This window comes from Vigna radiata, chromosome 7 (genome assembly GCF_000741045.1).
Source record: "Vigna radiata var. radiata cultivar VC1973A chromosome 7, Vradiata_ver6, whole genome shotgun sequence".
Lineage (NCBI taxonomy): Eukaryota > Viridiplantae > Streptophyta > Magnoliopsida > Fabales > Fabaceae > Vigna > Vigna radiata.
The window spans coordinates 40,451,222-40,477,966 of record NC_028357.1 but is presented as its reverse complement, the minus strand read 5'-3'; the positions used below and the strand labels follow the sequence as shown (position 1 = coordinate 40,477,966).

The following is a 26,745-nucleotide window of genomic DNA, read 5'->3' as shown; positions in this document are numbered from 1 at the left end:
AAGAGAAGCGGAGAAAAGAGTAGCGGAGTGAAAACAATTTTGGGAAAAAATGAAGGCAGCGTCGGAGCAGCAGGAATTATAAGGAAGTTGGGAGGAGTGCTTTGACCATATCATAAAGAAAAAAGAAAGGGATAAAAGAGAAGCGGAGAGAAACAATTTTGGGAAAAAATGGAGGCAGAAGGTTGCTGGAGGATGCCGACAGAGTCGAATTTGTCGGAGGACCTGTTTGACCATATGAAAAAGAAAAAATAAGCGGAGAAAGGAGTAGCAAAGTGGAAACAATTTTGGGAAAAAATGGAGGTAGAAGGTTGCTGGAGGATCCCGCCGGAGTCGAATTGGTCGGTGTTGTGGTATGACTGTATGAAAAAGAAAAACGAAGCGAAGAAAAGAGAAGCGGAGAAAAGAGTAGCGGAGTGGAAACAATTTTGGGAAAAAATGGAGGCAGCGTCGGACGAGCCAGAGTTAGAAGAAAGTTGGGAGGAGTGGTTTGACCGTATGAAAAAGAAAAAAAAAAGCGGAGAGGAAACAATTTTGGGAAAAAATGGAGGCAGAAGGTTGCTGGAGGATCCCGACGGAGTCGAATTGGTTGGAGGAGTCATTTGACCGTATGAAAAAGAAAAAAGAAGCAGAGAAAGAAGTACCGGAGTAGAAACAATTTTGGAAAAAAATGGAGGCAGAAGGTTGTTGGAGGATCCCGCCGGAGTCGAATTAGTCGGAGGAGTGGTTTGCCCGTATGAAAAAGAAAAAAGAAGTGAAGAAAATAGAAGCGGAGAAAAGAGTAACGGAGTGGAAACGATTTTGGGAAAAAATGGAGGAAGCGTCGGACTAGCCGGAGTTAGAAGAAAGTTGGGATGAGTGGTTTGACCATATGAAAAAGAAAAAAGAAGCGGAGAGGAAACAATTTTGGGAAAAAATGGAGTCAAAGGTTGCTGGAGGATCCCGACGGAGTTGAATTAGTGGGAGGAGAGGTTTGACCGTGTGAAAAAGAAAAAAGAACGTGGGAGGCGCGATCAAGAAACGAAAAAGGTGAGATTCAATTATCGTTCATATGACAATTATTTCATTTCTCATTCTTTTTGGTTTCTAAAGGTTGAAGGTTTTTACTCCTCTTACTAACCATTTTGTTAAGTAAAAAATGTTTGGAAAGATATGGCAGAGCTTCTATTCCAAGAAGCTGGAGTAGAAGAAGTTATCAGAAATTTGGTCGCAGCGGAAGAAAACCTAGCAGGATGAAGTGCTAACCTTTCAGGAGGAAGTGAGTGATATTTTTGAGTTTTATATAAAGACAGAAGAAGAGAAAGAAAGAAAGGACGCAATGAAGTTATTCGAAAGTTTGGTGAAGCTTCGGAAAGAATGGTTTCCGAACCTGCCGAAGTTAGAAGAAAGTTTTGAGGAGTAGTTTGACCGTATGAAAAAGAAAAAAGAAGCGGAGAAAAGAGAAGCGAGGAAACAATTTTGGGAAAAAAATGGAGGTAGAAGGTTGCTCGAGGATCCCGTCGGAGTCGAATTGGTCGGAGGAGTGGTTTTACCGTATGAAAAAGAAAAAAGAAGCGAAGAAAAGAGTAGTGGAGTGGAAACAATTTTGGAAAAAAATGGAGGCAGAAGGTTGTTGGAGGATCCCGCCGGAGTTGAATTGGTTAGAGGAGTGGTTTGACCGTATGAAAAAGAAAAAGAAGCAGAGACAAGAGAAGCGGAGAAAAGAGAAGTGGAGAAAAGAGTGGCGGAATGGAAACAAATTTGGGAAAAATGGAGTCAGCGCCGGACTAGCCGGAGTTAGAAGAAAGTTGGGAGGAGTGGTTTGATCGTATGAAAAAGAAAAAAGAAGCAGATAAAAGAGAAGCGGGGAGGAAACAATTTTGGGAAAAAATGGAGGAGGAAGGTTGTTGGAGGATCCCGACGGAGTCGAATTTGTTGGAGGAGTGCTTTAACCGTATGAAAAAGAAAAAAGAAACGGAGAAAAGAGTAGCGGAGTGTAAACAATTTTGGAAAAAATTGGAGGCAGAAGGTTGTTGGAGGAGCCCGACGGAGTCGAATTGGTTGGAGGAATGGTTTGACCGTATGAAAAAGAAAAAAAAAAGCGAAGAAAAGAGAAGCAGAGAAAAGAGTAGCGGAGTATAAACAATTTTGGGAAAAAATAGAGGCAGAAGGTTGCTGGAGGATCCCGCAGCAGTCAAATTGGTTAGAGGAGAGGATTGACTGTATGAAAAAGAAAAAAGAAGCGGAGAAAAGAGTAGCGGAGTGGAAACAATTTTGGGAAAAAATGGAGGCAGAAGGTTGCTGGAGTATCCCACTGGAGTCGAATTGGTCGGAGGAGTGGTTTGACCGTATGAAAATGAAAAAAGAAGGGGAGAAAAGAGAAGCGGAGAAAAGAGTAGCGGGAACAACTCATACAGGTTTCGCCACGTTAGCTAATATGCCGTTAAGATTTTAACGACGTCTACGAAAAGGATCATATTGAACATTTTTCAATGAAATATTGAACCTTAAAGAACTTTTTTCAAAAATGGGATGATTCTTAACCAAACGCCAAAAAAAGGGACCAAAATATATATTAAACCAAATTATATATAATCTAATTATAAAACTTCTATAAATAAACAACCACAATTCACATTTTTCAATAACCATAAATACCATTTTAACATAAAGAATCATAGCGTAATTCTTACCATTTTTTTGTTTGACATGAGGGTGAATGGCTACACATTTCTTATTTGTCTATTTTAGCAGTTTAAAAATGTTTGTTAAAAAATAAAAAAAATAAAAAATATATTAAAACTGTTAAACTATAATATAATTTTTAAAAATACTAAAAAGCAGCTCTCTTCATGTATGGATTTATTTATGTTTAACAACATTTTAAATTAATTTAAAAGTACATTTTAATAATTTAATTTTTAAAAATATGGTTCAGTCTCGAAATAAGACTATTTCTTTAAAATATCGTCTTAGTCTTTTAAAATTTAATATTTAGAAACTAAAATTTTTTCTGCAGTTTTTTTTTCAATTTAGTAGACCAAAACTACATTCATCTACAATGTTTAATAATATAAATATAGGTATGACATTTATATAATTTTGGTACGCGTTCATTTATTTATATATATATATATATATATATATATATATATATATATATATATATATATGCGCGCGCGTGCACGTATATGTGCTTGCGTGTGTGTGTGACATCCTAAAAATATATAGTCAAGTATATATATGTAGAATGCATCAATTATAATAAGAGAAAACAGTTAAGAGTTGATATATGACAGTATCCAAGTTTGCAGTCATCCAAAATATAGCTAGAATTTAAAACTTTAAGTACAAAAGCAAAGTATCTCAAAATAAGGTGTACTAGTCTTGGTTTATATACTAACTAAGACTTCTCTGTGACATCAGTCCCATCTAAAGTCTGCTCCAGTGAAACATCATCTCCCTCTGCTCTCACATCCAAGTGGATGATCATCGCACAGAGAAAAGACATAGCACATGCAACACAAACAAGAGTAAGGGTAAGCTAGGTTGAAAAGCATGCAAGTTATCATACAACAGTTAAATAGAAAGACATATACATACATGTAACTAAGTCAAACATCCTATCATGTTGTGACACAAACTAGACTCGTCTGGACTTAGAATGAATATCGATCTGGGGTGGGTTGTGCACTTATGGTGGCCTCTACTGCTTTGCAAAGTCATTGCCAATGGGTTTCATCCTACCATACACAGGTGTTAGTCCGTTACCGTATAATAGGCCTCCAAGAAGCGCCTACACTAGGACCTCCTACTACTCTCACCACATGCGTCAATCCTCTCTAAGTGAGAATGAAAGACCATTAGAGTGTTAGGATAACCCCCCATGAAGAAGTCTCATATATTCATTCTAAACACTACATTGATCTCACCGAGAGATCTTATGTTCACACTCCATTTCATTACTTTCAACACAACATCTATCCAGTTTAAATCATCAACCTACCATTTCTCCATTTATAATTACATTGAATACTATATCAAACCATACATGTATCATACATCATCAACCAACCAAGAAAGAAAAAAACAAGAGTAAACCAGAGCGAAGTAAGTCGCTCAGTGCATATAGTTATAAGGCAAGACAACAAAAATTCACACAGCGCACCACCTTTGGTGTGCTGAGCGAATTTTCCTGACAGGGAAGCCTTTCAGCTAAAATCTGCATAGCGAATCATATCTCGTTGCGAATTAAACCATATAGACTTCATACCTCACACTCTCGCAAAGCGCATCTCCTACGCTATTCTAATTATTTAGTTAATTTCCTAACCCAACCCCAGTGGCACAACAAATCAAATTCGCAAAGCGCTTACCACTCTCATCAGTGATTTGCATAGCGCACACCATGTGCTATGCGAATGCCCTGGCAGAGAGCAATTCGTCAGGGCGACTCGCTATGCGAATTCTCTCGCACAACGAGTCTGTAAAATCTGCAGAATCCAAGTTCTGCAAATTTGCAGAACTCCACTACCCTAAACTCATTCTAGGCACTTTGATGAACTACTAAAACTCCTAAATCGAATTATAGGCTAAATTAAACTTGGCTAAGTGATCATAACCCTTTCTAACCTAGTTTTCTAAAGTTTATGCATTGATTTAAATTCTACAACTTCAATTTAATCAACCTAGAGGCCTAAATTCAATTCTACAACATTGAGTTTGTTTTTTACCATTTTAGGGATCCAATTAGGTCCCAAGTGACTTGTCTAAGCCTCCTAAACTGACTTGAATAACCTGAAATGTCTCGTTCTCAATTTGACTACCTCAGTTCCTCTATTAAGGCCCAATACACCCCTAATCCACTTAACTTTTCTCTATTAATTCTGTACAACAGGATTACACCATTCCTAAACTCAATTTACACCATGCACCATATAAAATCCATTTCACAAGCATCGAATTCGAAACTTCACAATCTGATATACATTGAACATTTAATTTAACATACAAAATCACCATCTCTAGTTCAAACAGAACCAGAATACCATAACAGATTCACATACGCATTGTTTCAAACTTTTCAAGCAGAATTTTACTCATGCAACTCTAATTTACCAAATAGAGAATAAAAATCCAACTTCCCTTACCTCTGAATCAATTAACCTAGCTCACACGATGATCCAATCAGTTCCTTGCATCGCAGGAAACTTAGAGACACCTACGAATCATCATTTAATGATAGAAGATAGTTTCTTAGAACCTAAATTCGGTTAAGGATTGAGGGAAAACACATGAAAGTTGCATGCAACAGGATCTGTTGCATGATCACAGCTTCAAAACGCACGGAGAAAGGAAAAAGCATTTACCAGTTGAAGAAACAAAAATTAATCATTGTTGCTCTCAACTTCAGGATTGTTTAGGAACTCCCTAATCAACAATTTTTTCTTAGAACCTAAATTCGGTTAAGGATTGAGGAAAAAACACATGAAAGTTGCATGCAACAGGATCTGCTGCATGATCACAACTTCAAAACGCACGAAGAAAGGAAAAAGCGCTTACCAGTTGAAGAAACAAAAATTAATCGGTGGAGATTGTTGCTCTCAGCTTCAGGATTGCTTAGGTGCTCCCTAATCAACAAATGAACAGTTCAATGTAGAGAAAGTTGAAGTACAAAACTTTAGAGAGATGAAATGTTTGTATTAATGAACCAGAACTTATTTTAAAAATTTATATATATATATATATATATATATATATATATATATATATATATATATATATATATATATATATATATATATATATATATATATATATATATATATATATATATATATATATTATTGAGAGCTGTCCACTCATTCCAAATTTGTCTTTTTTCATTCTTTAATTTTGATCAAAGAAAATTTTGTTAACAAATCAATTCACAAAAGTTACGTTCACTATTATAGCGAAATATTAATCACTAATAATATACTTTTAAAAAAGTTCAAAAAAATTAATGCATAAATTATAGTAAAATGATAATGAAAATTACATTTTCTATATTTTTATTGTTCAGTAATGGATTTTAATTATTTAAAACGAACTCAAACTCATTATTTAATGAGATCATAATTTTTTAACCTTAAAAGCATGTTATATGATATGATACTGAGTCCCATTTACAGTTTATTCAGTTTATAACAGAAAAAAAAAAGCAACTATTTAGTATTTTGAGAAGAGACTTAAGAAATCTATATATACATATTTTTGGATAATATTGGTATGAAATATTTTATATGGTCCATTATCATTTTGATATTTTTTTTACCACGTTTTTTTATCAATTTGTGTTACAAAAATTTATTTAATGATTAGAAACATTTTTCTTTTAATATAAACCTGATAAAAAAATCTCCAATTTATTATTTTATTCATTCTATATATAATTATTTTTGTGGCCTTTTATTATTAATAATATAGGAGACTTTTGTCTCTGATACATTCACTTGTGTGTTCGTGCTGTGACTGTTGTGTCTGCGTCTTCTACTCTGTAATATAATATCTCTTACTCTGAAACTACAGTCTCCTTTGCTTAATCATCATCATAATCATATCAATTAGCTAATCATTAACTCAACACTCCAACACAGCATGGCGGGGTGTATCAGCTTCACCGCCACGCGCGACCGCTGCTTCCGCTTCTCCTTCTCCAACGCCGGCCTCAAATCCGCCACCACGGATCTGGGCCAAGGTACCATCATGCACTGCTGGGCCCCCAAGGCCCACAAAGACTCCAAGCCCAACCTCCTCCTCCTCCACGGCTTTGGCGCCAACGCAATGTGGCAGTGGAACGACTTCCTCCCCCCACTCACGCGCCGCTTCAACGTCTACGTCCCGGACCTCCTCTTCTTCGGGGACTCTCACACGTCCCGCCCCGACCGCACCGAGGCCTTCCAGGCCCAGTGCGTGGCCGCCCTCCTCCAGGCCCACGGCGTCCGGACAAGCAGCGTAGTCGGGATCAGCTACGGCGGCTTTGTCGCCTACAGCCTCGCCGCGCAGTTCCCTGAGCGCGTGGAGAAGGTGGTGCTGTGCTGCGCTGGGGTGTGTTTCGAAGAGAAGGACTTGGATGAAGGACTGTTTCAGGTGAAGAGCGTCGACGAGGCTGCCGAAATCTTGCTGCCTCAGACGCCGGAAAAGTTGAGGCAGCTTTTGCGCCTCGCGTTCGTCAAGCCCTCTAAAGTCACGCCCACTTGTTTCCTCACTGATTACATCAACGTGAGTACCACGCGCCGACCCGAATTTCAATTCATTTTTGTTTTGTTGGTTTACTTTAAAATTGATTGGTCCACTTGTTCCTAATTACATCATGCTCTGTTATAATCCGATGGTGGTGGGTGATCCGTGGTAGAGACGATTTATTTAATGTTTAGGTGAAGAGAAGCAGAAAAAAAAAAAAAAAATAGAAAGATGTAAGAAATGAGCAGAAGGTTTGATTTTTTTGACAATTGGATGAGAGAAAGGTTTACCTCTTTTTCAGTTGTCGTTTTAATTGAACATAAGTTGTGCCTGCGTGTGTGTTCTCTGTTGGTCCATTTGGATGCTCTCTTCTACACAATACCATGGTCCTCTCGTATTGAGAACAACACCCAAGTATGAGCACGTAAGCCTTTATGAAAAAGTATGTCTATTTTAATCAAATTTGTCGTTTCTATTTGATTTCAACCGTTCTTGATTACTCCACAATTAGAAATTACCCAAAGTTCCGATTATTGCTTGCACGAGCATGGGAGTGCCAATTGCCAATTTACTGAAGTTTGTTACTTGCAGGTGATGTGTACTGAAAATATCCAAGAGAGGAAAGAACTGATCGAATCATTGTATAAGGATAGAAAACTCTCTGATCTTCCTAAGATAACACAGGTTTTTTCTTTTTTAGACTTTACATTATGGGTTAGTTTCACCATGTTTGTAATGTTTCACTAAATGACATAACTTTTTTATTATGCAGCCTACGCTAATAATCTGGGGAGAAAAGGACTTGGTATTCCCAATAGAACTAGCTCACAGACTCAAAAGGTCTCTCTCCAATTTACTTATAGTTTTGTGACATTGTTAATTTTGTCTTGAAAATGTCTCTCCAATTTACACTTAACGATTTTAGGCATCTGGGAGAGAACGCAGAACTAGTGGTTATTAAGAATGCAGGACATGCCGTGAATGTAGAGAAGGCCAATGAGATGTACAAACATTTAAGATCCTTCCTCATCGATTCCACAGCTCCAATTGTGCAAAAAAACCACAGTAACGGCCGCCATGTGGATTAGCAGAAAAATAGAAAGATGTCACACTACAGGCATTTAGATTTGATTTCACCATTGTAGATATGCTTGTGTATTAATTTGTTTGTACGCTATTATCAGTCGTGTGGTATTTTTTTCTTGGGCAGGACTGAAAGGGGATGGTTGTGAAACTGGTTCCATATAGAGAGAATAAAAACAGTGCATATGTTGCTTATTTAAAGGAGTGTGTCAGAAAATAGTTTTTAGAGAGCATCTTCCACTGTAAATGTCCTTCGGGTGATTACAATGCATCTATATCTTGTCTATTTATGTCTCCATGCTTTTTAATGTACCATTTTATAAGGATGTCAAAATTCATATTGCTGTTATCAACAGTGTTTGAGTTATAGTTTCAAACATCCCAACCGAAAATTTCCACTTTTTTAAGGATTATCGCGTTGTTTGGTTCCACTAGAAACCAGTGGAACAATCTTGAACGGAAAGAAGAAATGCTATATTTACAAAGGAAAGATAAAAAATGCTTCCATTAATCTCAATTTTCATTTCTTATGTGAGATGCTGTTTTTTCTTGAAATCATACTTCCCATAAAGTTAAGGAATGGGCAATGACTCAGAAGAAAACCATTTTGGGCCTTGGGCCTCCGCATTCTTCCACATCCTTTTTGGGCCTGTGGCCTCTTTTATGCACAGGCCCATACTTTTTATGGATTCAAGTCAGAAAGTTTTTTTAAAAAAAGTAAATAATATAGAAATGGAATACTTACCTACACTTAAGATACATCTTAAAATATATAAATGTTACCTACACCTTCCTAAAGTAGCCGAATTGTAGTTGCGAAATTATCCACAGAAACTAGGAATGAATTAGCGAGTGTTTCTTTGATCATAAGCTATTTTAACAGAAAGAAAGAACCACAAAGACTACAGTGTAGGAGGAATGGATGCCGAATACCTTTATTCTTTTCTAAAGCAGCTTTTACTAATTAAAAAGTTTTGACGATATTCTGAAGTGAACGGCTCCCCTGAATGCTCATCAAACTAAGCTCAAAATAATACCAGCCAAAATGGAACTCCAAACAAACCAGCCAAAATGGAACTCCAAACAAACCAAGCTGCCAAACATTCACAAAGAACAACATTAATGATACATGTCTAATTACAACTGTAAATATATGTTTTCCATGCAAGACAATACATTTTGTTTCACCCAAATTAGAACATTGAAGTGTAAAAACGATCAATGGTTATCTATCTTAAATAATTATAAGCTTATTAACAGGTACAAAAGGAAAAAGAACTTACATAAGAAGAAGAAGGGATAAGCAGAAGCAGAGTCAAAGAGGTAGTCCTGGTTCTGGTTGTAAGCGGGGGAGCAATCGAAGCTGGTGTTATAGCCTCCTTTACAGACACAGAGGAAGCCATTTCCAGGCTCCGAAAACCCGCACACTCCGCCGCTACTCTCGCAGCCACTACATTTCGTTGTCACCAAGTTATTATCCAAGGCCCCGCCATAGGAAAACTTCAACGCCACCCCATACACCCAGCGCGAGGGGTCAGTGGGGGTGTCGCCCAGCGACACTACAGAAGCGTAGGCTCCACACTGCATGGCTTTCAGGTCCAGCTTCCCGTTGCCGTCAAGGTTGGCGGGGGAATAGACGCAGCAGGAGTTGCTGGGAGGGAAGAGAGGGAGGCCGAGGGAGGTGACGGCGGGGCAAGTGTAGATGGAGGCGCAGAGGTAGTCAAAGGATGGGTCGCAGAGGGGGGAGGAGAGGGAGAGGGAGGGGTGGCAGGAGAGGAGGAGGAAGGTGGTGGAGGTCAGCTGGAAGGGGGAGGTCCAATCGAGGGAGAAGCTTGTGGTGGCGGGGTGCATGGCGGAGCAGCTGGACATGGAGGACGGGGCGAGAGTGAGGGTGGAGGTGTCGTAGGAAATGGAGGTGATAGGATAGGTGGCGGCGGAGTGCGTTTTGAGAAAGAGTTGGTCGGCGGTGCCGTTGGAGGCGCAGGTTATGTAGGGGCTGAAGAGAGGGGAGCCGCAGCCTGGACCGGTGCCGAAGGGGAACTTCACCTGAGTGGAGCCGCATGTGTCGTGGCATGCTGCGGCTGGTGCAGATGGGAATATGTTGATGGAGAGAAAGGTGAGAGTAAGAAGAAGAGAAGGTGGTAGTGCTGCCGCCATGCTTTCATCAAAGAATCGATGTCACTAGCTTAGCTTAAGCTTCTTCACATCTATTTTTGTTACTTTATACCTTCTTTTCTTTTCATATAAAAATGCTCCCTTATTAATTCACTAATTATACTTTAGGCCTTAAGATTCATAGTAATTGTTATTTTGATTTTCTAAATTTCAGGAATCTTTTTTTTTTCTTCAAAATTGAAAAAATATATTTTAATTTAATAATAAAAAATTGAAGAACTAAAAATCCCAAATCTTATATTCTAATTCTTAAACTTTAAATCCCAAAAGTTATATTTTATTCTCTCAAAAGAAAAATGACATGTTAAAAAATAGTTATATTTTTTAAAAGAAAAATTGTTTCTATTATTTATTGTATAGAAAAAAATGTAGCACGTATTAAAATGTACAATAATAGTATAGTACATACTGAAGGATGTCACATTTACGTGAGTATTTGAAAGAACTTGGAAGTTCTGAAAATAAATAAATAAATAAATAAATAAATATATATATATATATATATATATATATATATATATATATATATATATATATATATATATTTGTTATCTTGGAAGTTAGCCATAATTTTGAATTCAGAGTAAACTTTTCTACATAAAACACACCAAATATTAATTATTCATTGTATTATAAGGTTAAGAAAAGGTTTATACAATGCATAAAATATTTAAAAATATAATTATAAAATACACAAAATATATAAAACATATAAATATCTATAAAAATATTTATTGTTCAGCAAATAAAAGTTTATGCCTTATACATGCTCGTATATATATGTATTATAGTCATAGCAAATTATTATGCACAGAACATCTAAATTATTGAAAATAAATTTATAATATATAAAAATGGTATAACAGAAATATTTTCATTAGCAAAATAATCTATAAACAATTCACAATAAATTATAAACATATAATACAATCAATTATAAACATATAATGATGATATAAACCACTTATGAATCAATACATCAAAATTATATGTATAAGATTTGTATTAAACATGGATAATAGCATATGATTAAATACTTAGATTTACAAACAAATATAAAATAATAAGTTGTGACAAGTTTATTAGAATATAAATCGTACATATATCTATGTCACAATATGCAAAAATTTCTTATTAGTTTCTCGACATCCAATATCTTAATCTATAACTTAGATTATAAATGAAACAAAGAGATATCTTTGTTATTCCATGTATGTAATCATAATTTCTTACCATTCTTATTAATTTTTACGACCATTTTCATACAACACGTAATTTCATAAATGTTTAATAAACATAATTATATAATACAACTCATTTAATTAAAATCACAAATTAATCAAATACATGAAATTTAGACAGAGACTATGATTGAGTTTCAATGTTGTATTTGCTTGAATGAAAAGTTTTCTAATCACATCATATTCCTAAATTATAATAAAGAAAATTATAAAAATTTACTCTATTTATATCTAATCATGTTTAAAACTTAATTCAAAAAAATTTATACTTCACATATATAATGTAGTTACTATATCAACTTATCAAGTATTCAATTCATCAAGCAAAACTTAGTTACATTCAAATTCAACAATTCAAAAAAAATTCTTAACCAACCACAGTCTCTACATAAAATTTAAGATACTTTCACATTCATACTATTTCTATAAAAAAAATATAAATAACTTCTCTTATATACAGCGTTTATCTTTAAAACAAATTCTAAAAATCCAGACAAAAAAATTACTCAAAATTTAGAAACCTAAACCAAAGAATTATGATCAAACAAGTTGAGATACATTATTGACAAAAAAAAATTATCATCCGAATAAGAAAGAACAAAAGATGCATAGAATAAATAACAACTTGTATATTTTAAAAGAACCATAATATTTTAATAACTTTTTTTTTAAAATTTTTTATAATAAATTATGTGTCACTATATTATTGGTTCGTATATTTAAAACTGACCAATTGTAAGTTACCACATAAACAGTTGTAAAAAAGTTATTAAAAAAAATTGTTAAAGATACATTTTCTTTTTTAAAAGTCTAGGTAAAAATGTCCGACAGTACAATCAGATTTTGAAAAAAAAATAAAAATAATTTTGGTAAGTGAGGAAGAGAGAACGAGAATGAAATATTTTTTTTTATAATTTTTTGACAATACATATAGCGTAATTTGTGATTGGTCTGTTTTAAATATTTTTTTGAAAATAAATTCAAACAAACTAATAAAATAATGACTACTGTTATAAAAAAATTATTAAAATATCATGATCCAAATAAAATGGTAATAAAGATTTGAAAATTTACAAAAAAAAAATATTTTTTTAACAATTTTTTTGACAATATCTTAATAACATACACATGATAATTTGTGATTGGTTTATTTTAAATATTTTTTTTTAAAATAAATTTAAATGAACTAATAAAAACATGTGAAAAAATTATCCGTTTAAATTTATATTTAAAAACATATTTGAAACAAACCAATTGATCACATATACATTATCAAACTATATTATATAAAATTGGTAAAGAAAACATTTTCCTCTTAATTAGTTTTTGTCTATTAAGAAAAAGGTTATATGAGAAATTATTAAGAAGTTCCTAAAAAGTTGTTAACATAATATCCCTAAATAATAGAGGAAAAGGATACAGAAATATCCGAAGGAAGAGAATGAATTAGGGGTGCATTTTAATAACCACAATAAATCAAACGGCGAGGAACAACCCAAAAGAGAAATCAATACTAGGGTGTGTCCACCATCAATTGTCGAAAAGAACGCAACGCAATAATCTAATCCTTCAACTCAGTCTTCTGTGTTTTACTGAGCTCACTTTTCCTCTCTCTGTTCAGAGAGAGAGAGAGCGCGAAGCTAATAAGGTTACAAAAGGGAACCGCCACTACCGCCAGGTTTTTCTCTCTTCCAGTTTTTACAGTTCCCACTCCAATAAGCTAATCGATTTTCACTGATTCTTTGTGCCGTTTGCTCCTTTTGATTCTTTCAGTCAAATTGTTGTTGTATAGACGCTATTCTAATGTCGTAGTTTCTCTTTTTTTTAAGACTACTTATAATGATAGTTGTTGTTGCTTTTGGAGTTAATTTTATTTCATGCTCGGTGATAAATGAAACTTGAATTTGCTTGTAATTCATTCGGAGCTTTACTTGATAATTCTATAGTGTTTTGTTTTTGTTATCCTGGTCTGGTAAATTTTTTATCTTGTTCCTTCTCTCGGCTCTTGATAGTTTTTTTATTTTGTATGTTTACTGGTTACATTCAAGATTTAACTTTATTTGGCTATTGGTTTGCATTTGGTTGTAATTGATTCTGGGATGAATTTTCATTGTGTTTGGAGTTGTTGAGAAATAGGTATCATTTGATTTAGGAATTGATTTCCATGTTTGAGATCATTGTAAGAAGTAGATAGTCCAGACGCATAGAACAATATCTGATAGCAATTGATCAGTACCCAAGCACTTGGGAAACTCATCCTAGAAAGTTGCCTATTATGGGGGAAAAGCCAAATACTTACATACTGCAATGCACATCCCATACTACTCTATATGGGACTTAGGCACCCCATAATATATAAGTCTTTATCAACTTATACATATCACACGATGCTCAGAGGTCTGTTAAGGCTCACGTATGCTAATGGCTTGAGAAGGGATGTTATTCTTCATCAAGTTATGTATTCTTTCTTTCTAGATCCCCCACCCTATATGAGGGTGATTGTTGATTTATTGTGTTCTTGCATAATGAGATTTTTTTGCATACTAAAAATGTAAGAATTTTTTTTTTTTTAAGAATTGATTTTGTTAAATATGATGAAAACTATATTTGGGATTAATTTCCCTTGTGTTGAATACACATAGGGTTCTCTATTTATAATAGAAGAAATATGGGCTAAGTCCAAACTACAAATAAGAAATAATAACAAATTAACTAAAGATAAAAGATAAATATAAAATAAAGATAATATATCTAACAGATTTGATATTGATCAATAGCAGTGAACATCTTAGGAAAACAATTCAAGAAGGAGCCAATTCAACTTCTGTGGATGTACTAGTTCTTTATTGTATAAAAAAGTAATTCTGCTTTTTAAAGTTACTTGCATAAGTTATGTAATTTTATGGTCAAAAGGTTTATCTATCGTTACTTTAAGATTTTTTTTCCTTTAGTGCCATTTGGCAACTTGAACACCTGATCTAACCTTCCCCTCTAGCAACACTTAGAGGGTCTCTTACCATGCTAGCATATTAAAGTTCAGTTTACAATTTTTTTCAGCTGGCAGAAGTTCATCAATAAGGGTCGATGGCAATAACACCTTTTAGTAGTACATCTGCTGCACAATGGGGAATTCATCCTCAGCTGTTAGTAAGATCCAGTATTACAGGCAAGGTTGCATCAACCAGCCACAAGTGAGTTCTATGATTGAATATTTATTTTGTAGAATGGAAAAAGTAAAGTTGTTCCTTTAATAACAATTTATGGGGCAATCATTGCGTGTAACAAATTAACTATAGGTCTGTGGTTTGCAGCCCCAAAAATCATTTTCACTATTCATATTGATGCACTTGTATTATACCACGGGAAATCATATATTTCTATTTAATATTGTTTTCTCTATAGCATCACCAAGATCAACTGGGATATAATCATAAGTTAAATGTAATTTGTAATTTTGTTACTTTAATTGTCATTAACAGTAATTTTATTGTTTGGGTGTGGCCTGAATTGTCAGATACTAGGGAATCTTTCTATACTATCTGTCTGTAAGTATTGTTGGATTTAGAAGGGGACAAAGTGAGAAAGTTCTAGAAACTATGCTTTCTTATTCTCCTTGAGTACATAGTTTATGCCATACATCCATATATATAGACTATTAATATACCTGGTGGCAACTTTTTACTTAGTCAATACACGTCACAGTTATCATATTGAATAGCAGAGTAGCGGCTTGCTTTATAAACTTGAGATGACTGCTATTTTAATAATATAGTACAAAATAAATAGTTTATAGCACAAATATTAACATTCAAAGACCAAAAAAACTCTAAAGTTAAACAAATACATAATAAAGAATAAAAGTGGCATTTGCACCTATACTCACCATCAATCTTGTAGTAATAAGAAAATATTAATGAAGTCAAAGAGTGAAAGATTATAGTGACATTAATTGAAAAAATAACAAATAGATAAAAATAGTAGACCGTAGTCTGGGAAGTTTAAAGGATGAAAAAAAGAATGGAACACTGGGAAAAAGTAGTCTTGTAAAGTGTGAAGGAACAATGTTCAAGACAGTAGTTTTTGTGTTTGGAATGGTCAATGAAGGGTTTAAAATCCTACTATTGAAGGAAGAAATGCATTTGAAAATTGGAGAAATCACAATTTACTCTACAAAAACTAAACAGAATGCTCTTTCAGCGGGTAAATATGGGTTTCTGAAGCCTATGTCATGATAACATTGCTATTTGAAACCTGTGGCATCTGAGGGTTGCTCCGTCCCGCTACTCCACAGTGCAATATTGACTAAATGACATTTTATCATGTGATACACGAATCCAATTTCCAACAAATAATATATTTAGCACCTACCCAACAGATATACTCAATTTTCAGCTTTGATCATTGTGCTCGATTTCGTAATATGTTTAAGCCACCTTGCAGTGCTACCAGCAGGGTAAGCTTCATGGCTGCATCAAGTTCAAGCTTTTTTTCTCGAGATTCCACACGACTCAATATGGGTGCACCCCAAACTTTTAATCATCGCAAGGGATCAAGGTTGATTGTTAGAGCTGATGCAGTAAGTCTGAAATGCACCCTTGAGCAGCAATGAGTTCCTTTTGTGGATGTGCTTTAAATATATGATAGCACTTTTTGAAAGTATGTTTCTTATTTAAAGTGTATAAAGCCCTTAGGCTGAAAACCCTTTATTTGTCAACATGCAGGATTATTATTCTGTCCTTGGGGTTTCAAGAAATGCTAGCAAATCTGAAATTAAGAGCGGTATTGTCCATTTGTTGCCTTATCTTCTACATGATAATATACCATTATTCAGCTCTGTAACGATCTGTTAATAACCTTTATTCTGGTAGCCATCTATTTGTAAGTAAAAATATTTATCACTGTAATTTTACTTTTTGACTATTAATGATTACCCACTATTTTGTGATTCTTTCTGTTTTCTTTGACCTTTTAGAAATCAAAATACTTTTACTTATATGTGTATACACACACACACATGCAATGTATGTATATGTACACATTTGTGTGTATAAATCATACAAGAAAAGTTCGTTGAAGGAAATCTAGAACATAAAATTGTCAAAGAAGTATACTAGAACCTACAATGGGGATTCGAGTAATGTCATTTAGTTGCCAGGATAGATTAGTATACTACCAAACAAGAGCCTATTACATTTTTTCATTCGATATGAGAGCTCTCTCTTTTTTCTTTTCAATGGACTTCTGTTCCTATTAATTCTAATTAAGCATAGGGTTACCTTTCCACACCAAAAATTTAAATTAGTTGGAATTATTTACTCCTTGGTTTGCACTTCCGCATGCGGCCGGAGGATTTTGTATAGAAGGGATATTGGCTACAAATGTGGTATAAAATTGTTAGTTAACCATCTATAGTGGTTTGTTATGATAGGTAGTTACCCAATAATTAGTTAAATATCTGAGTTAGTTAGGTTAGATAGTTTGAATAATAAATGATGTTGCTTATAAATAATAGAGATAGATAATCTTGCATTTATGAGGAAAATCGTTGACCCAAGAATCTAGAAATTGAGACTTATCATCCCTTTCACTTATTTTCCTTGTAATATGGGATAGTTCTCCACTGGCAATACAAAATTATTGAACAGGAAACACTGATTATTTGGACAAGCTCTGTACTTGATTTAAAATATTGGGTTTAAATTGGAGTAGAGATCAATAGAACATAGTTATCATATTGGTGAAACATATTTTCTCTTTTCTCTTGTTCCACCTAACTCTAATTTAAAATCCATCATCCTTTCCGTCCATGTTTACTTCTGCTGTAGTGTTTACAATGTTTGGAACTCATCTGTTCTCACTCTGCTTTATTTTCTCCTGACCGTGATCCTTTCTGTCCACCAGTTATTGTATATGTCCATTTTCATCCCTTTGTCCTTCTTGTTTCATCTTCTCTCGTTGTGGCAGCACTTTTACCCCCTCAAGATTGTTTGTCCATTTTAATCTTTCTGATTGAAAAGTTGTGATTAATGAGGAATTATTTGCTGGGTTGTGCATGCTGTACTGTGATCAGTGCCTAGTTTATCATAGAAATATTAAAGTTCTTGCTTTCTCACATGTCAGCATATCGGAAGCTTGCCCGGAATTATCATCCAGACGTCAACAAGTGAGTAGTTGTTATTGTTATTACTACTGTTACTACTACTACTACTATTTTCTTATTTCATAGATTTGACTGTCTCTTTTTCTGATTATGCCTTCCTGTTTCGTTTTGCCACTCCCCCACCCCTCACCTTAATGCAATTGTACCTGTCTTGTGAATTTCATTCACATCATATTTTTACTTTGGTCAATAAAGCTTTCTATGAATTACTTTAACTGTTCTTTTTTGTTTTATGATAATTCGTTGCATACTGAAAAAACAATGCTTATTCTTTTACTGTCATTTGCGTAGAGGTTTTATGTGAAGCAAAATGATGTTATTTGTTCAAATTCAAGACTTTAGTACCAAAATGAAATTAAAATTGAGCTTCATGGTGTGTTTGGTATATCTATGAAAATTGAATGAGTTTTTGTTTGGGTAAGCTTACTAAAAAAAGTGATTTTAAGATAATTAATTGTGTATAGAAAAAAAAAATTACATTGTTAATTACAAAAAAGGATACGAAGTTGTTTGGAAAAAAGTTGAAGGAAGAAAAACATTGTTGGGAAATTTGAGGATAATGTTTTTTACTTTTAATTTCTTAGGCGTATGAAAACAACTTATTTTTCATTTTTTTAGTAACTTTCAGCTCAGGTCCAAAACACTTGTTATTTTCAAACTACCTTTTTCTATATAAAAACTAGCTGAAATGGAGAAAAAATAAGCAGTCCCAAATGTCAATTTTGCTAGTTGCATAGTTTTCTGGAGTAATATGCATTCTGAATCATTTTTGTAAACATTGGATTTCATATTGTTAAACTAGTATCTGTATTATCTTGTGTTGCAGAGAACCTGGAGCTGACCAAAAGTTTAAAGAAATCAGCAACGCATATGAGGTAAAACTACAGATTGTTGAACTCAGCTTGCCATTATGCATATGCCTAATAACAACTTGTTTCTGTGAATAATTTCCGTTACAGGTGTTATCAGATGATGAGAAACGATCCATATATGACAGATTTGGAGAGGCTGGACTTAAAGGTTCTGGAATGGGGATGGGGGTAAGTTACCTATGATGATGTATGATTTAATTTGTTATTCTTGTTTCTCAACGAAGGATTTCTCTGTTATGTCAGGATTTCAGCAATCCATTTGATCTGTTCGAATCATTGTTTGAAGGCATGAATCGCGGTGGAGGTTCGAGAGGTTCTTGGAACGGTGCAATTGATGGTGAAGATGAGTATTACAGTCTTGTTTTGAACTTTAAAGAAGCAGTTTTTGGCATGGAAAAGGAGATAGAGATAAGCCGATTAGAGAGCTGCGGAACTTGCAATGGCTCAGGGGCTAAACCAGGGACTACACCAACCAGATGTAGCACTTGCGGAGGTCAAGGACGGGTTGTCTCTTCAACAAGAACTCCGTTAGGTATCTTCCAGCAGTCAATGACATGCTCTTCATGCAATGGGAGGGGCGAAATTTCAACACCTTGCAATACATGTTCTGGGGATGGTCGGGTGAGGAAATCGAAGAGGATAAGTCTGAAGGTTCCAGCTGGTGTGGACTCTGGCAGTCGTCTAAGGGTCCGAAATGAGGGGAATGCTGGAAGGAGAGGTGGTTCCCCTGGCGACCTCTTCGTAGTTATTGAGGTTATCCCAGATCCTGTCCTTAAACGAGATGACACTAACATTTTGTACTCCTGCAAGGTTTCCTATATTGATGCAATCCTGGGGACTACAATTAAGGTTCCTACTGTAGACGGAACGGTGGACTTAAAAATTCCTGCTGGGACACAACCCAACACAACACTTGTTATGGCTAAGAAAGGTGTTCCCTTCCTTAATAAAAACAATATGAGAGGTGATCAGTTGGTTCGTGTGCAAGTTGAAATCCCTAAAAGACTCAACAATGATGAGAGAAAGCTTATTGAAGAACTTGCTGATTTAAGCAAAGGCAAGACTACCACAGGTAGGAGATAGTATTTTCTAGGAACCTGTGTATCTATCTACATACCCTTTTTATACTTTCACGTATATTCTTCTTTCACACAGATGCATCTTTCTTGTTTACGCCTCTCTGAGAGGGATTACATTGTGTTGGTGGAGGTTTTTTTATTTATCCTTAGAAACAGGCGGAGAAGAAGAACAGAAGAAATAAAGAGATCTTTTTCTTTCGTTGGAATTTATTCTATTTTGGGGTAAGGTTTCGAAAATTTATATGGTCTGAGAGAAAAACTAAAATAATTATTCATTTTCATATATTGTAAAATTGTATATTCCTTATTTGCTAAGATGGAAATTGAGAACTATAGCAAATGAGTTATTAATCGTCGTTGCCAATAGATTTTGCTTTGGAACAAATCTGAATAGATAGTGTTCTCAGCATAAAACCATTTTTGACAGGATTGAACATTAACAGTCAAATGCTTTATTGTAGTTAAAATAATGTTAAACAATTAAATAAACAACTTAATGTTGAAGTGTTTCTTATTTATTGCAAATAAACAACAAAATATACTGTGCAAAAAAATATTGAAGTAAAACAATAAATAATATTTAGGTTTACAACCATACAAGTCTATACCAATACCAGCAGAAAGCAAAGTGGACAAAGAAGTTGTCTAGTTGTTGAACCGAAACTAACAAAAAAAGGTTCTTTTATTTATTATTAATATTTTTTAATTATTTATTATTACAATTATAACAAAAAAGTACAGAAAAACACTTATTTCTTTTTCACTTTAGCAACATAATTGATGTGTGCAAAAATCACTTGAGTGTGTATTTCTACCTAGTTAATTTTTGTGCATTTCTTCTCTTTTTTGGGTTGAAATTTGAAATGGGACTGACATTATTTATTTTTTCACATGTTTTTATTTTACTATTCTTTTATATACATTTCCTTATTTTACAAAATTACATATACTAACTTTTTCACATTATTGACAATTATTTTGTAAACGGGTAATTAGATTAGGACAGCCAGTTTAATATTGTAGATATTCTTTTTAACATTTCAAAATTCATTTTAAATATAAGGCTACTTTAGTTATTCACTAAATATACTAGTTACTTTAAATGTATCACATCATTATAAATTTTTCAGTATGTTTACTTTCTTTTTCAATGTTTTCTTTTAAAACAATTAAATATTTTCAGTATCTGTCTCTCCTTTTTTTTACCTTTCACATTTGCACCTATTCAGCTGAACAACAATGTTAATAGTTGCCTGATGTCCTTATTTTATTAATTTTATTTTTTTGTCTCTGAAGTATTGATTTTTAAAGGACTCTATTATTTAAATTTAAAGCTGTACTTTTGTTTCATATGTGATTTTAGTTTCTAAAATTTTAATTTCACAAATTCAGTAATCATACTTGGAAGGATTTTAAATTTGAGTTGATCATTCCATTTTCCATCTGATAACTAACAAATACTATCAAACTTGTTTGATATGGTAATGTATAATTGAGTTGACACCACAATAAACATAAGACTAAAAGTACAAAAGGAATAAAGGAAAACTATATTTTTAACACTTATTATTTTCCCTTATTTTCACTTTACAACCCTTTTTTCATAAAAAAAAAATATTACATTCAACTAATAAAAATAAATATAAACGAAATTATAAAATAAAATAATAAGTTTTAGGATTATGAAATAGAAATATAAATAATGTTAAAATATGTAAACTTTTTAAGAAAGTCTGATGCAAAATTAATCAATAGTTTTCAAACTTTGAAATGAAAAGCAGCAATTATATCGAAAGGGGTGGTGGCGCAGTTGGCTAGCGCGTAGGTCTCATAGCTTCTGAGTGATCCTGAGGTCGAGAGTTCGAGCCTCTCTCACCCCAACTATTTTTCTCTGCTGTTTTTTTCTTCGTTGCTTACTGGACATGATGAATTGTCAAAAAATATATGGCAACCATTCCAATTTAACGACAACAACACATAAACGATACAGTGTGATCTTTACCACATTTTGCAAAGAATTGTTGTCATATTTAACTTACATGTATACATTGCTATGAAATATATGAAAAATGTCTGTTTTAAGAGAGATACCAATTTCCTAATAGAAACCTCTACAGGTCAGCAGAAATGGTAACATTTACAAGCAAATCTTTTACTTCGCAGGTACCGCATTTTGAAGCAGTAATTCCAAATCTTTCAATCTGCATGATGGTTCACACAATTTTAGTAACTGATCATAAATGAACAAAACCTAATACCTTAAGTGGTTAGCAGCAACTCATCATACCTTACGTTACTCAAGTCAGGGTAGAGTGCTATGGCTTCCTTGAAATCCTACAATACATCCAAAATAAAATCCAGGTACATCGTCATGCAGCTAGTTTGAATGGATAGTTATTGGCATTTTGTTGTTAAACTTATTTCAAGGTTGACTTAATTGCCTCACCTGATCAGCTGTGGAAGGTGTGTAGGTAACCACGCATGACATCCCTGCTTGTGTTGCTGCCTGCAGAGGTTAATTTAGACCAGATGATAGTTTGAACATTTTGGCTAAATGTAATTTGGAAAATTAAGGAACAAAACGAAATTCCATATGTCTAAAAGCTCGTGTAGTGGTATTTCTGAGCTCATTCAGTTAATCTTCTTTTCTTTCTGTACAGAATTTACCATACAAGGAGATTGGTTAAATCTCAAAGTATAAAATTGACACTAAAAAGAAAATGTACCTGTAATCCAATAACACTATCCTCTACCACCAAGCAATCTTTGTCTGATATACCTAGCTTCTGCAATGCTCATGTAAATTATGCTCACTCTGTTAGTGCATAAAAGAAATTTTAGAGTTCAGGTTTCAAAGGTCTTGATCAGATAATATCATATTATTACCTTGGAAGCTGTCAGGTATATTGATGGGTCAGGTTTCTTTTCCTTCACATCATCACCTGAAATATTAGATAAAAAGACAGATGCATTTAAAATTTGAGTAGCCAAAGTATTGCCAGATAAAAAGATGATAAGCAAAGTGGATGCTGTTGACTAGGAAACCTTTTTCTGCACATACATATTAGGACTAACGTTATGAGAAAAAGCATTACCCAATTTTCTTATAGGATGAAAAATGAACTTAGATGCAAATTAATTTTGAGTTTTGAAACCTCAGCTGGCACTGCAGCATGATATAAGTTTTCTTTCATTATTCTTGATCAGGAAATAAAAGTCAGAAATGTTTATATGATCAATTAAAGAAAGTATACCAGCAAGGAAGCAATCAAGGCCTTGAAAGCGCTCCTACAACAGAGAAAATAACTTGGTTGAATGCAAATTAGTAAATAAAATTTTTACTACCAATAGTGAGAGTATAAAGAAAAAGGGCTTACAAGTCCTATAAGGTTTTCAAGACACAGAATAACTGAACTTTTAGTTGCTGCAGAGCAAACAGCTAGCTTTTTCCCCTGCAATAGAAATTGGGCAAAACATGAAAGACTTGAAAGCTAACATCTCTCTAACTAACATAACATTAGTTAGAACAAGTAAATAAAGTAATACTTCAGGTAATGAAAAACAATAGATCAGTATACTGCTAGAAAACATATAGCGTTATCTTACTGCATCTTTGGCCTCATCCATCAATCTCAGAACTCCAGGTCTGGGTTTTACCTGTGTCAAAATGTAAGTGTTTAGCAATATCTTACCAACAACACAAACACCAATTCCACAGTTCAGGAAAGTGGAACACAAGGACAAGAAATAAACGGAAGTCCACTCACAGTTCCAGACTTGATTATTTCTTTGTATCTCTCAGTCTTCCAATCCTACATAACAGCAGTGAAATGACAGTTGAAAGGGTTTGAGTCGTTACTAATAAATCTAACGTGTTAACAGTTAATATTTGTCTATCCAGAAAAAAAGAAATGACAGTTGAAAGGGTCTTCACCAGTTATTCCATGCATGCAGCACAGGCACACAAAATAAGTAGAGTTTAATGTTCCCATAAGAGTAAGGTAAAGATATTTCCACCATCAACCAATTAGAAAACATGTTCAACATGAGTTTTAAAGTAAGTATCACAAAATCTAACAATCTTACCATAACAAGTAATCTACCGTCAGATGTCAGTTTAAATTTTACACCTTAAAAGCATTCTAAGTAAATTCTAAGTATATCCATCTTGGAGGCTGCCAAGTTCAGTAGACCGAGTCTGAGCTAGTGGAGAACGAGAAACATGGCAACTAAATTAACGCTAACAACCATGTCATGAAGCAATGTGACACAAAGACAGACAAGTAATAAAAGGTAAGAAAGAAAACAAAGAAACAAAAACCTGAAGAGTGTCAATCAACTTGGCACGATCCTCGTCACTAGTCGGAGGCGTCTCGAACAACGTGGACGAAGGCCACCCGTGTTCCTTAAAGTACCTTAAAATCCCCGAAAGGGTATAATCAGTAAAGAAGCATTGAAAAGATAAAGGAATAAGAAAGAAAAAAGAAAAGAAAAGAAAAAAACCATCGCATTTTGGGTTTGCCTCCACCAATGAGGTTCTGGAGCTCGTCGTAGAATTGGACGTCCCAGTTGAGAGGGCCCGGAGAAGAAGAAGAGGGGCACCGAACGCTGAAGTGAACAAAGGCATCGTTGTAGGCCTGGCGATGCAGGTGCTCAGACTCGAGGATGACGCCGTCGCAGTCGAAGATGAGAGCCTGAAGCGACCGTGAAGAAGAGGAAGCGGAAGCAGAGATGGATAAAGCGCGGTTCTTGGAAGAGAAAAAGTTGATTCTGGGATATGCAAAGGCGTGTTTGGTTCTGGGGAAAAAGGAGTAGGTGGAGGTGGTGGTGGTGGTGGTGGTGGTTGTGGTGGCAGTGAGAGTGAGTGCCAGAGTAGAAGAAGCCATGTGAAGAAGTGGTGTTCCTCATCACATCCATCATTCTAATATATTTTGTGTGGCTCTCTGTGCATTGCCATTCTCCAAACTTTCTACTCTCTTTTCTTTCTTACCATCATCTTCCAAATTTTCTTACCATTTTTACCTGTCACCAATGATGCCTTTTACTATTTTTTTTTTTCCATCAATCATACATTTTCTTTTAAATATCAAAATTTAAATACCAATAATAGATTTATTGAGGAAAATCCTTAATCACAATTTATTTATTTCTGATAAAAAGTTGAGATAATAATAGTGCTACATATTTCTGACTCATGAAAGTATAAACATTTCCCTCGTAACACTAACCCAAAATAGAAGCAGCAACAAAGTTATGTTATCTCCATTCTCCAAGTTTCACCATTTCATGAATCATTTTGCAAGATCTTTACCAGATTCCTCATCAATTTTCTTCTCCATTTTTCTCTCCTTGCAATCATGGAAGTAAATCATACACGACACCCATTTGAGCGTATTCACCACAGTGAGGAGCCCGATTTGCAGAAATATCCCATACCCTCTTTTATAGCATTGAAGGGAGACACACGACAACCTTAAACAAAGCCCCAAGGCAAAGAAAACAAACATCAAAAGTAATCCTCTCTGCTGATTACCTCTGCTGAAGAAATACGAAACTCGTATAGCCCCAATACCATATATACCCTCCACAACTGATATCACAAAACTCATATTCCATATAGCACTCCATTCCAAATACACCATCAACAGCTTTGTAAAAGCTACAAAGCAGATTACTGTAAAAAATATGTAATACCCAAAATCCCTGAAGAGCATATAACAGTTACTCACTATCCATGGGAATGCAATCAAGAAACATGTTGACCAAAACAGCGTGTACAAAGAAGTGATAATTGTGCCTTTCATTATTGACATGTCAATGGAACTTTTAAACATATCCTTCAGGTTCATGTAATTCCCTTCTGACTTTAGCTTTGAAGCCGAATCCATAGTTATAACCGCAGAGCAGAGCTCTAGAACATGAAGAGGCACCAAGTAAATCAATCCAAGTTGAATCAAAACAGGCAAATAATCATTACTAAAACTTTTACGAGGTGTTTCTACGCGGGCAAAGACACCATTTTCAGATATATAATACACATATGCATAATTTGGTTCGAAAAAGGGTAGGAGTGATATAATTTTTGGGGTCTCAACCATGATTTTCTGGAACAAGATTTCAAAGTAAACCATGAGAAGAAAGAAAGGAAGGGAAGTGAGACAGGTGAAGATGATAAAATTGATGTTTTTGACATAGAATGTTACAGCTTCATTGAGGATATCAAAGACCCCCAGATTCTGCTTAACTTGTTCTCTCTCATTCTCCATGTTCAATTCAACACTCACTTCAATTCTGATTGCATATTCTCATATTCTCATTATAAACAGATATTTCCTCTTCATTCCACTTTCGTGGAAATACACAGTTTGGACTTTCAGAAGACTTTGACTTTGAATAATCGTTTCCTTATTAAAATGAAATGACCAACACCTTTGCCACCCATTTTTTGTCGGCAGCTAACGTTTTATGATTCCAAATTCGTGAGCAAGTTGTTTATGTCAGAGGTTTTAGCCATATATTATACTTCGTACTTTAGTTTTTAATATCTTTTTTAAGAAAAATATATTTTGACACCAATATTTTACACTATTTTGACACTGCACACATATCAAACGTGGTTGGACGATTCCAAATTAAAAAAGCTGAAACAAAGGCATATTTGGAAGAAAAAAACCAAATTTTTTTTTTTTAATTTGAAATCGTCCAACCACACTTTGACACGTGTGCAGTGTCAAAATGGTGTAAAAAAATTGGTGTCAAAATATCATTTTCCCTTTTTTAATCCTAAGTTTTCATCGTTAAGACTCCTTAAAGAGAAGAAAAGTTTGTCAATGCTAAAAGAAAAAGTTAATTTTTGTTTAAAAATCAAATTTTATATCTTAATTAAAATACACACATATATATATTTTTTCAAGTTGCTCCGTTTATAGTCAACT

General features: G+C 34.2%; 5 protein-coding genes and 1 non-coding gene across 6 annotated transcripts; 3 read left to right on the top strand and 3 right to left on the bottom strand.

The window, feature by feature from the left end:
• Nucleotides 1–6,424: 6,424 nt before the first annotated feature.
• LOC106767113 (monoacylglycerol lipase ABHD6) lies at nucleotides 6,425–8,627 on the top strand. Its single transcript, XM_014651943.2, has 4 exons — nucleotides 6,425–7,239; nucleotides 7,792–7,884; nucleotides 7,973–8,040; nucleotides 8,126–8,627. Exons 1-4 carry the CDS (start codon nucleotides 6,616–6,618, stop codon nucleotides 8,286–8,288), a joined length of 948 nt encoding a protein of 315 aa, XP_014507429.1. The 5' UTR covers nucleotides 6,425–6,615; the 3' UTR covers nucleotides 8,289–8,627.
• Nucleotides 8,628–8,991: 364 nt separating this feature from the next.
• Nucleotides 8,992–10,502, bottom strand: LOC106767629 (wall-associated receptor kinase-like 15). Its single transcript, XM_014652557.2, has 2 exons — nucleotides 9,567–10,502; nucleotides 8,992–9,376 (listed from the first exon to the last, which is right to left on the bottom strand). Exons 1-2 carry the CDS (start codon nucleotides 10,438–10,440, stop codon nucleotides 9,309–9,311), a joined length of 942 nt encoding a protein of 313 aa, XP_014508043.1. The 5' UTR covers nucleotides 10,441–10,502; the 3' UTR covers nucleotides 8,992–9,308.
• A 2,658-nt stretch (nucleotides 10,503–13,160) lies between these two features.
• On the top strand, nucleotides 13,161–20,020 carry LOC106769205 (chaperone protein dnaJ A6, chloroplastic). The gene is made up of 8 exons (XM_014654721.2): nucleotides 13,161–13,377; nucleotides 14,757–14,890; nucleotides 16,140–16,275; nucleotides 16,421–16,478; nucleotides 17,820–17,862; nucleotides 18,686–18,734; nucleotides 18,819–18,899; nucleotides 18,975–20,020. Exons 2-8 carry the CDS (start codon nucleotides 14,784–14,786, stop codon nucleotides 19,812–19,814), a joined length of 1,314 nt encoding a protein of 437 aa, XP_014510207.1. The 5' UTR covers nucleotides 13,161–13,377; nucleotides 14,757–14,783; the 3' UTR covers nucleotides 19,815–20,020.
• Nucleotides 20,021–21,605: 1,585 nt separating this feature from the next.
• TRNAM-CAU lies at nucleotides 21,606–21,690 on the top strand. The gene is given in 2 exon segments: nucleotides 21,606–21,643; nucleotides 21,655–21,690. It is a non-coding gene; the product is annotated as a tRNA-Met (tRNA).
• A 50-nt stretch (nucleotides 21,691–21,740) lies between these two features.
• On the bottom strand, nucleotides 21,741–24,801 carry LOC106766994 (haloacid dehalogenase-like hydrolase domain-containing protein At4g39970). The gene is made up of 11 exons (XM_014651801.2): nucleotides 24,314–24,801; nucleotides 24,132–24,225; nucleotides 23,578–23,622; nucleotides 23,417–23,467; nucleotides 23,188–23,262; nucleotides 23,065–23,098; nucleotides 22,697–22,752; nucleotides 22,537–22,596; nucleotides 22,257–22,316; nucleotides 22,098–22,144; nucleotides 21,741–22,011 (listed from the first exon to the last, which is right to left on the bottom strand). The coding sequence occupies exons 1-11, from the start codon at nucleotides 24,694–24,696 to the stop codon at nucleotides 21,963–21,965; spliced, it is 954 nt and encodes a 317-aa protein (XP_014507287.1). The 5' UTR covers nucleotides 24,697–24,801; the 3' UTR covers nucleotides 21,741–21,962.
• A 131-nt stretch (nucleotides 24,802–24,932) lies between these two features.
• LOC106767482 lies at nucleotides 24,933–26,243 on the bottom strand. Its single transcript, XM_014652386.2, has one exon. It carries the CDS (start codon nucleotides 26,074–26,076, stop codon nucleotides 25,102–25,104), a length of 975 nt encoding a protein of 324 aa, XP_014507872.1. The 5' UTR covers nucleotides 26,077–26,243; the 3' UTR covers nucleotides 24,933–25,101.
• Between the last annotated feature and the right edge of the window lie 502 nt (nucleotides 26,244–26,745).